Below are 10621 nucleotides of genomic sequence, written 5' to 3' on the forward strand. Positions count from 1 at the left end.
CTCTCTCTCTCTCTCTCTCTCTCTCTCTCTCTCTCTCTCTCTCTCTCGTTTGTGTTTATATATTTGTGCGTGTGTGTGTTTCAAGTTTATGGTTCTGTGGCTGAGGTGCTCTTGCTTTGTTGCTTTGCAGACTGTCTTGTGATCACTTTATTGTCCTTTAAGTTGGCTCCAATGTGGCCATCAATTCATGTTACCATTTCTTGTCTACAAAAATTGTCGTATAAATGTTTGCCTGCTTTTACCAGTTGTCTACCTGTCAGTGTTTGTCTGTTTAACACCTAAAGCCACGAAATGTTGTTTCAAGCTTTAACGAATACAATCGGCATTGTGAAAATGTCTTTGTCAAAGTCCTGTCTGCCAAACCTGTCTAGATGACCAAAACCTCCTGAAGACAGTTTGCATCGTACATTCTCTCACTGTCCTGTATCTGTCCTTTCTCCTCCTTCCTGTCTGTCATGTTTCACCGCTGCACACTACAGGACGAGGAGAAGGAGGCCGCTCCGGCGTCAAAGAAGCCCGGTAAGGGACGGCCATCGCTGGGCCGCGAGAAGAGCGCCGACTCCTCGTCCAGCTCCTCTTCGGCCTCAGCAGAGAAGCAGAGACACGAGGCTCGCAAGCGTCTCCTGGCTGCTAAGAAGGCCGCCTCGTTTCGCCAGAACTCCGCCACAGAGAGCGCGGACAGCATCGAAATCTATGTCCCCGAGGCCCAGACCCGCCTCTGAGACAGTGAGAAGGAAGGAACTAGGGTCGGATCAAAGGACAGATAAGTGTCGCTGAAATACCTGGAGAAAGGAGTGGAAATCTTTTGCAATGCAAATGAGCTACTCTGAGTAAAGATGGCTGGAAGTTGGGGGGATGGGGGGGAGGAGAGATCAGATTGGGGTTGGGGGGGTGAATAGGGCATTTTTCACACACTCTTTCACATATAGTATTGGGCTGGTCCTGGTGGCATCAAATACTCATCTAAAAAAAGAAATTAAAAATGTTACTTTTGAGGACTCGACAGACGATTAAGCAGGAGACTCCTCATTTGAGGCTGCCATTGAAAACCTCAGCTGACGAACTTTTGTCATTTCTTGTAACTATTGATATCATAAAATTGTTAATGAAGCTTTCGTTATTATGACAATTATATCTTAAAGAATCTATATGAAGACTGTTTTAAACGTTGCTCTATCTTGGCTATAAGATCTATTAAGTGGACAGAAGGCAACCATTACTGCTCTTCTGTCTCCCATCCTCGTCCTCTCTTTCCAGATCATTGGCCATCTTGTAGCTTTACACAACACCACCCTGTGGCCATCACGCACACTGCATCCACTGCACTCACACACACATGACAAACTCACACTATGTAAGTCTTCCTTGTATTTATTTGTTTACTTTACTCATCCTTTTGTTTTGTATAAATCCATTTGGATCTGGTTATTAGGAATATTTTTGGTATGATGAAGTTGGATGTCCGATTTGAAGGGGTGTTTATAGAGTTCCTAACAATGAACTCTTGTGTGTTTCCATCCAAATGTTCTTGTGTCAAAGATTCAAACACCGGTGAGAATCTGTAAAGTTTAGTTTCTTAATGTTTTTTTTAATGAAAGCACATCCCGATATTAACGGTGATCGAGCATGACGATCTCCAGTTCAGTCAGAATGTCAGTGGCCACAATATTATTAGAAATGATTTTCTTTGGAGGGACAACGTCTTCTTTTTTTTTTTTTTTTTTCAATCTCTCTGTCCCGTTAACTTTGGTTTTCATGTTTGTGCTCTAACTGCAGATTCAGGAATATTTCAGTCAGGATTTGTGTTCAATCTGTTTTAATGCTTCTTCAAGTTGTTTTTAATAACCTCACTTAGCATTCAACTCAAACAATCTCAAATGAATTTAGGGCTTTTATTGAAATAATGCAGCAGGGTAATGTGTTATTGTTTGTGGGGACACACAATCGGACATGTGTCTCGCTGTTGTTTTTATACTACGATTCCAAAAGCATTTTGATTTATTTTTGCCTCCCATCACTCAACAAATTCAATCTTCTTCAATTTGTTGCCATTATTGTTTCCCCGCATTGAACATCATCCAAAGTACCTTTTTTTTTTTTTTTTTTTTTTTTCCAAAGAAACAAATATTTAATTAAAGCATTACATCCATTAGTCTTGTGTTTTCATCATTTATTAAATGCGACTTGCTTTTTTTAATTAATGGAAGAATGCATAAGCCAAAGATGAATTCACCGTTTGAAATTCAACTGACTGTATTTAAATGTCAGCAGCAGGGAGCTCAACAGTAACGGTGCTTACTGTTGAAACAGAGTGGAGTGCAGCCACAGCAATGCATTTATTTCAGTTTTTACAGGAAACTGACATCTTGAAATATCTCATGTCTGCCCTCTAGAGGACAACAGTGGTTAATCAAATACACAGTACATTGTTTTATACTGTGCTGTATGCATTCACGTCATAGGGCGACATTGAACCCTGCACTGTTCTGCTGGACGGGGACACATTGTGTGCATTACACATATTTACAGACTCCTGTCTCATTTGAAGCCGTTTCCCAAAACAAAGAGGCCTCTTGGTTTTTGAGTCATTCACATAGACAAACTTCTGGATTTCACTAAGAAGTAAAACATCCGACCACAAAGTCGAAACCCACAGTTGTTTGTCTGACCGCCACTCACATTTGGTTTCTTCCAAATGCTAAGCAAACATCACTTCCCCTCCCCAATTAGTTATGTTAAACTATGAGAATGGCACTGCTTCGGCTGCTGCTATGCCTCATTCTCACCTACTCTGACACAAAAATTCAGCCAGGGGCTTTGAATTGGAAAAGTCAGATGACAACTGTTATCACTCTATCTCGGCAAGAGCTTTCTCTTGATGGCAGGCCTTTTGTTTGCCTTGTTGTGTTTGCCGGCTGGGGATGACTCCCAGCAAGGAAAATGGCTCAGGGGTGTCAATAGTCTGTTCCCTGGGTGCTGTCAATGCCCCCTCCACCCCCTCTCTCTCTCTCTCTTTTAGTGGGGTGGAGAGCATCGTTGGCACCTATAGGCCTTTTATGTGACTGGAACTCAGTCGGTGGCTTGATTTGATTTGAGACCGCCAGGAAAAAGTTGTCTGACAAGTTGTTTTTCTGAAATAAGCTGTGGTTTCGCTACACAGTTCTACATAAACAAATGATTGACACATTTTGATGATCTTAATGTAATGGGTATTTAATAGTCAGTCTTAGGAATTAATGAGCATTGTATAGCATAGCTTGAGGGCAATATATTGCAACAACTACATTTAAAATCTCTTTCTCATATGCAAACCACTGCCAGAATATTTTTAACATTTAAAACCGTTTCATAACATATCATTTCCTTTTTTCTTCCCATTTGCCACATTTTGGGGCCCAAAACCCTGCTGTCTGTCACCCTTCATCACACAAAACCGCAGGTCTGCCTGACAGATCAAGCTTAATTGTGGCATCCCAAGTATACGCTGAGGGAGGGAGGGCTGGAACGCAGAGAAAGTTGTGCTACGAGCTAACCGGCACAAACTGAAAAGCGACGCTGTTCCAGACGTTGGACGTCTAAAAATGCCAAGTGACATACTTAAAGAGAGACAAGAGAGCTCATGCATTTAAACGAGGCTTCCCTCCAATACACACACATCACTGGGACACACCTCGGTGGGGTTATCCACGATCCAAACAGCTGCGGTGTGGCGTTGCTGCTGTAAAGACATTGATTTGAGGGTGATAACGGTCCCCCATATTGGTTTGATGGGTTGGGCCTTTTAAAGTCAAAACCTGTTTTGGTAAAGCTTCATTTTGACCAGTCAGCTGGATTTTCACTGCTTCTAATCAGCTGCACTCCTTCAATCGCAATAGTGAAGTTATCATTCATAAATGCAAGCAGAAAAAGAGAAAAAGTTTAGCTAAATTGTTTATGATGTAGCTATGCTCCAAATTGTACCCTGTCTTCTGTGATACCAATGTATGTTTTCACTTTTTTCCTCCAAAAATATGTCTGACATCACACCTTATATAAAGTTTAGCTACCCTTTGACTTTGTTTTGTTTCTGCATTCCAGGACTGAGAAAATAGTTTCATCAGTACAGGTGAAGAGAGACAGTTTAATCCCAGTGAGAGCATACCTCAACTGGGATAGCACCAGTGAATCCACTCCCATACAGTGGTCCAAAGGCCTGCTTGCAAAAAAAACAAGCTCATTAGCATCTGTGCTTTGTTCCACCGAGTGGGGCATAAAACTGGGGAAGGGGTGAGGGGCATCGCTCCTACCACAAGGGATGATATAGCAAAAAGTGTCTGTAAAAAATACTAGAAGATGTATTTTATGAAGCAAGCACTTATTTTAAAGAATAGGATGTGTTCTGCATTATACTCTGTAGGCTGTATGGCAGGGTTTGTGGGGTTTAGTATAAAAGGGTTGTATAGTTTGAGACAAAGTTGTGAGTGAGAAGGTGTGTTGTTCATAAAATGAGATTTCTTGTCACTATACTCTGGTAAAAATTTAAGGTATAAGTGCAATACTGAGTAAAAGGGTTCTTTGATATTAAAATGAAATTAATAATCTTGCATCTCTCCCCCTGTGCTTCTTAAAGTTGTCTTCTGTAAATAGACCAGACTGAAAATTGTCATCTTTTACAATGCTGTAGATCTATTTATACTATTTCAAGGTTGTTCAAATGTATAATGGAGAGACGTAACATTCAATAAAATGCACACGATACTTTTCTCAAAAAGTTCATCATGGTTGTATGTGCTTACTGTTTTGAATGGACCAGATGTTTACATTTGTGGCTGTCATTTTTCTTTTGACTATTTTTAGAGATACAGTACTTTATATTGCCTGTTGTTTTTAACCCTGCTACATTTCAATTATAGCTTTAGATCTGTGTCAATATGTACTTTTTTTTAGCTATTTCCTTTTTTTAGACTCAAGTGATAGAAAGTATATTTTATCACAACACAGGTCGATTACAACAGGTAGATTGAAGTTTTGTATCATTTCTTTTAATCTGAGCTCACTCCCGCTCCTTTGGCCTGGGGAATCTCCCAGAGACTTTGGCGAATCAAATCACCACAACACATATTACAACTGTACAATTGATGTCCAACTATCAGATCTGAAATGACTCCGGGCAGTGCGAGTCCAAATAACTTGGTTAATTGTGTTATGAGCTGGTCCAATGCGGTCACCGATCGACGCTTTCGACGTTTCTGATTTATGTAACCAGAACATTTTGCTCAACGTTACGTAAAGCCAAAGTAGCCGTCTCCCGCACACAGAGATAGAAACGAACACGGTGCTTACACACGAGCTCTACGGTTCTCTTCATATTCAGGCTCGTGTCAACGTAACCGTAGGATTTCAACCGCGTCGAGAAAATAACATTGTTTCAATTGACTGCGCTGTACTTTGAATGAAATGGTTCTCCCCGTCAGTCACAATAACACGGAGCCCGTCTGCTGTCTGGCGGAGCGCGGTGATTGGCTAACGGCCGCCCAGGAGGCGCAATGAAGATCTGTGATTGGCTGACAGCTGTCGATGAGGCGGGATCATTTCAGCTGCGACTGTCAAGATTGGTAAAAAAAAAAAAAAAGAAAAGAAAAAAAAGCTGGCGCTGCTGCGTGCAGGTAAAAAGGAACAAGCGACACAAAACAGAAAACATTTGTCTTGGCAGAAAGCGAGGGCTGCGATGGAGACGGAGAAACATTTTCGTGCGACGGAACCCCAAAAGCGAGGCGTTTAAGTCGGTGAAAAAAGGCGCAACACCTTCGGCTTTCTTGGAAGAAAGTGCCGTTGTGTCAACCATCGCTCGGGCTCCCGGGGCACGCTTTGTACAGCGAGCAACTTGGACAGCTGCGTGTTTTCAAGCAAGCCATCAACAAAGAATGAAAGCATTCAAACGAGGTGAGCAGGCTCTCGCATCGTGGTGTTTTTTTGTTTGTTCAATCACTGCCATGCGCGTTTATAACCCACGAAGTGTCCCGTCTGCGAGCACACGGTCTCCCCGCTGTTGGTTTTGCCTGGTATGCGGGGTTTTTTTTTTTTTTTTGTTGCGAGCAAATGCAGCGTGTGTGTTGTGTGCTCCCGTTTGGAGGGACAGCTAGCCAGCTAGTTATCTCTGGAGGCGGGCATGGTGTCCATCTGGCGGCGTGACATGCGGGAGGCTGCGCTTTCCTGTCTGCCTCCTTTGTGCGCTCCAGATGGCTAATTTACCGAGTAGCTCGCTTTATATCTTTTATGAATGTAACATTTATCATTATATTCCAAAGGCTGTTTTTTTTGGCGTATATTTAGTTTCACTCTTGAGCGTGGCGTTAACACGCAACGAGACAAAGCGAGCGGGTCTCCAAAAGTTGATGTTTGGTGTGTAACGTTACTAACGGTCAGATTCAAATCCTCACCTCGGGAGTGTGTTGTGAAGTTTGGTTCACTGTTGAGAGCTGTGGCCTCGTTTTTATATTAACATACAGAATGCTAGCAGCACTTTCCGCATGACCAACTGTGTACGTAACGTTAGAGGAGACGGTTGGTAAACAAAAAGTTGGGTTTGACTGCCTGTGAGATGTTACATGTGGCTGTTGCTGATGTGACGCAATGTACTATAAGCTAACGTCACTTTAAAATCGTTTGTTTTCTGAACCGAGTCTCACATTGAATGAGTGCACATAAGATGCATCTGTATATGTCTATGCAGTGATATAGTGGAGTGGAGGGAATGCTACTTTGTTGTGGGCCACATAGTTTCTCTCAATGTTATTATAAGTAGGTTAACGTGAGATGTCTGTCAAGCATGAATGGGAGACTCGTTTTACAGACTACAGTACTTTCATACCAAATTACACTTAATTTTACTCGGACATTATTCAAAGTTTACTCTATTCTTTCCAGAGGTTTTAAGAAAGATCTGTATGTATTTTTTTCCATGTGTATGCAAAACTCGCATGTTTAGTGCAATGATCAATGCATCATACCAGACACTTGATAAACAAATGTTTCAGCACGTGTTTTTTGTGTGTAAATGATCATAAATTTAAACTACAAAATGTCATCCCAAATGATAAATCAGTAGTTTAATCTTGAGCTCAACTAAAACATTTAAATCAACAGCTCTAGCTGTTATTTTTAGGTGCTAGGGGGAAGCTCATTTACAGAAATTGGGGGGGGAAATACACCGAGTTTGTATTTGTATGTTGTTGTTTTTTAAATTTGACCCCCAATAACTTGGTTGTAGCACCGTCGTTGTTGAGGAATGCCGAATTCAAAAGATTTAGTCAACTACTCCTGCAGTACTGAGCCGAAGTGGCATGAGGTGAAAACGGCCTGCTTTGCATGGTCAATAGGCTCCTGGGCCACTGGCCACTGTGATGTTGATATGCACACAATCTTCTTTGTGAAGACAGGCGCTGCCCCGGGGGTCAGGTTTCACCCCAGCCCCACAGAAAGACATTCACTGCATTTTGTGGCCCACCCCTGGGATCAGGCATGCTCCATTTTGAGGGGAGATTCTCTCCAGTGGCCAACCGGAGGCCGACCAAAAAAACCCCACAACAAAGTCCAGACCCCGAAGCCATTGTTTGAACTTATTCAGACCACAAACCTTACTTTTTAAATTGGGTTAAATCGAGAGGCTAAAAGCAACCGATGAGGATTGTGCACTTGTTTACAAATCAGTGAAAAACACTCCCTTGAGTTTGCAAAACAGCCACTCGTACAACATGTTACAAGCTATCTGACACCTCATTTACAATGAGGACCCATGATGAGCAGCACTGAGGACTCTCTAACTCTTTTATCACAAATTATTTCCCCTTTTTCCCTCAGCTCTGGAAGAAGAGCTTCGCCCGGAGCAGGAGCACTCCTCGGCCGTGTCGGACAGCGACGACGGCTCCCCGCTCGACCTGTCGGGACGGGGTCTATTTGGGAAACGCCGTCGCCGCGGCAACCTGCCGAAGGAGGCGGTGCAGATTCTGCGGAGCTGGCTGTACGAGCACCGCTTCAACGCCTACCCGTCGGAGCAGGAGAAGCTCAGTCTGTCCGGCCAGACCAACCTCTCTGTGCTGCAGGTGAGGATTTGTTTCATCTTGTTTTTACCCACAAGCACTCTGCACTTACCAGAGGAAATGACACTTGTGGTCTTCACTGTTTCTGCTTTCTGCTGGATGTATTCCCCTCTGAAGTAGAGCTGATTTTTACAGGTTCCACTGGATTTAAATGCGTTGTATGTATGTGTGCGTGTGAATATTATTTTTACTATTTGTAAGGCACATAAGCAGGTGGTAAATCATTAAATTATTACTCGTCTTGTAGCACAAAAGGCAGATCATGATCTGCACATCGGACTAAATTTAGTAATGTTTTATCACTATAAAGTTTGATGCCACACGCAAGAAATGGGTTGAAACTATAGTCGTAACACCTTTTTACATGCTTCCGTTTCTGTGATACTAAATTTGACCAACACGGTGAACACTTGAAAGCAAAACAACAATCTGGCTGCTGAGAATGAGCTTTTCCCAGCCCTCTCTTTTCACTTCATTACATCAGAAGAAGACATTTCCTCTTTCCCTCTCAACACTCGCAGGCATGCACGAACAGGCGGGCAGCATTAAAGACTGTATTACAGATTAGCATGAGGCAGCAGCAGCAGAGTTTCTTGTTGTGTAGTCCGTTCCCTGGAATGCCTTTGGCTGGCTTCTCTGTGGCTCAGCATATTTGAGCTCAGACCTTCATTATTGCCAGCTGTCTGAGGGCTCTCATCTTCCATCTGTCTCCCTCTTTCTTCCTTCCTTGTGTGGGAGGCCATACCACTAGAGGGGGTAAGTAAGGCCCGTGTAAAGAAAACGTGTAGGTGGTTATTAAAATCACAGGCCTCAGATCATTTTTAGACCGTGGAGGCCCCCAAAGAAAACTGTAAAAGTACATCTTTGTGGCTGAAAAGCTTTTCTTTTTATTCAAGTAAAACATCCATGTAAGCAGCCAGTGTCAGTTATGTTAATGCAGAATTTCTTCCTCTTTTCCCAGATATGTAACTGGTTCATCAACGCACGTCGCCGCCTCCTCCCCGACCTGCTGCGCAAGGACGGCAAAGATCCCACAAAGTTCACCATCTCCCGCAAGGTCGGTGTTAAAAGTGAAGTCCACTCGGCTAACGGAGGAAGAGCCAGCTCTCCGGAAAGCAACTCCTCCACCGGCTCGTCTCAACAGCGGCCGTCCGTCATCCGCTCCGCCCCTACGCTGGACCTCAGTCTTCTCGGGAACACGGCGACGGCCATTCTGACCGGAGCGGGCTACCCGGGCAAGGAAGGGTCCGTCCAGGCGCTGATGAAGCTGGACACCCAAAGTCTGCTGAGGGAAGCGGAGGAACAGGGGGCCAATATGGTTTGTCTCAACAGCACAACAATGGCAGCTAGCCCCAGCAGTGGCCTCTTCAACACGCCGCCCCCGACTCCTCCCGAGCTGTTCCCCACCCAGGACTTCAGCGACTTGAGGCTCCTGGTCGACGCGGCTCTGCAAAGAGCGGCGGAGCAGGAGAACCTGAAGAGGCTCCAGGAGAGCCAGAACGGACCCGCAGAGGCTGTAAAAACTGAACTAGTGGAGGCAAAGTGTAGCGCTTACGGCAGTGACACGGGGCCCACACCGCCACCAGAGGACAGCCAACAAGTCATGGATCCTTCCAGGGTGCAGAGTCTGATGGAGAAGGCTATGGCTGTTCCAGTGTCAACTGTGACTTCAGGAAAGGATCCAGTGCCTCTGTCTTTAACAGCCTCTGTGCCAGTCGCAGCTCCAGTCTTGGTCTCCGCCTCGAGGCTATCTCCTCTCTTGATGGATAAAGTAATCTGGAGCCCCTTTGACAAGGACACTGCCTCCAGCCCAAACCAGCCTCGGCTCATCACAGCCCATCTGCCTACTGTAGTGCCAGTGTCTGCCTCAGTTTTAGAACAGCCGAATTCCCAGAAACCAGCCGCTGCTTCAGCCTCAAGCTCAGTTCCAGCTCCACTGCCCGTCTCTTTGCCATCAGCAGTCCTAGTCCCGGCCACAAGTCCCTCCTCTGTGACGTCTCCTAGCCAGGCTTCTTCCCAGACTGTAGCGCTTGTTCCAGCTGCTCCACCTCCAGCCGTTACTTCTTTCACAGACCCCAGAGGAGTCCCGCTTTGCCTGCCGTTCCACATGTCCCCAATAATCCCAATCAGTGTTCCGCGTCCGTCACCCGCTTCGACCGCAGAGTCGTCTCCGGCCTCCATTCACAACCCAGTCTTTGCTTCTACGCAAACTCCAACTCCTCTGTCCGCCTCAGCACAAATATCCTCCTCTACGCCAGCGATGACGCCTCTTCTGGGCCTGGCTTCCCCCCTCACTGCTCCGCTCCAGCCTTCCTCCACTACCACCAGCAGCAGCAGCATCAGTAGCAGGAATTCAGCAGCGGTGCCCAGTGTTTGGAGCATGGTCCATGCTGACACCAGGCAACCCAGTTCTCTTCAAGGGGTAAAGACCCCCATCACCACAGTGTGGGGCCCGCAGCACAGCCTGCACTCAGTGAGTGAAGCTGTTAACTAGGAGCTGGAAATTGGCCCCCTTTTCTTTCTTTTTTAATATATATATATAT

The 10621-nt window shown here is 44.9% G+C and overlaps 2 protein-coding genes across 9 annotated transcripts in view; both read left to right on the top strand.

The window, feature by feature from the left end:
- Positions 1 to 3492, top strand: part of dlgap4b (discs, large (Drosophila) homolog-associated protein 4b) — a 100115-nt gene extending 96623 nt beyond the window's left edge. For 7 of the 8 annotated variants that reach the window (XM_031850991.1, XM_031851000.1, XM_031850980.1 and 4 more), the window contains one exon: positions 480 to 3492. In XM_031850991.1, coding sequence (XP_031706851.1) covers positions 480 to 722 — 243 coding nt within the window. In that variant the 3' untranslated portion in view covers positions 723 to 3492. The remainder of the gene's footprint in view (positions 1 to 479) is intronic. The other variant, XM_031851033.1, reaches the window with a different exon arrangement.
- Positions 3493 to 4382: 890 nt separating this feature from the next.
- On the top strand, positions 4383 to 10579 carry tgif2 (TGFB-induced factor homeobox 2). Its single transcript, XM_031851063.1, has 3 exons — positions 4383 to 5922; positions 7840 to 8081; positions 9040 to 10579. The coding sequence occupies exons 1-3, from the start codon at positions 5526 to 5528 to the stop codon at positions 10570 to 10572; spliced, it is 2172 nt and encodes a 723-aa protein (XP_031706923.1). The 5' UTR covers positions 4383 to 5525; the 3' UTR covers positions 10573 to 10579.
- The last annotated feature ends 42 nt before the right edge of the window (positions 10580 to 10621 follow it).

Source organism: Anarrhichthys ocellatus, unplaced genomic scaffold, assembly GCF_004355925.1.
Source record: "Anarrhichthys ocellatus isolate YVR2014 unplaced genomic scaffold, GSC_Weel_1.0 scaffold1, whole genome shotgun sequence".
Taxonomy (NCBI): Eukaryota; Metazoa; Chordata; class Actinopteri; order Perciformes; family Anarhichadidae; genus Anarrhichthys; species Anarrhichthys ocellatus.

Bases quoted from the DNA above. Each gene is read 5' to 3' on its own strand.
- tgif2 (XM_031851063.1), top strand. From the start codon at position 5,526: ATGAAGATCTGTGATTGGCTGACAGCTGTCGATGAGGCGGGATCATTT. The intron at 5,923-7,839 runs GTGAGCAGGCTC...TTTTTCCCTCAG, and splicing joins AATGAAAGCATTCAAACGAG to CTCTGGAAGAAGAGCTTCGC. The intron at 8,082-9,039 runs GTGAGGATTTGT...CTCTTTTCCCAG, and splicing joins CCAACCTCTCTGTGCTGCAG to ATATGTAACTGGTTCATCAA.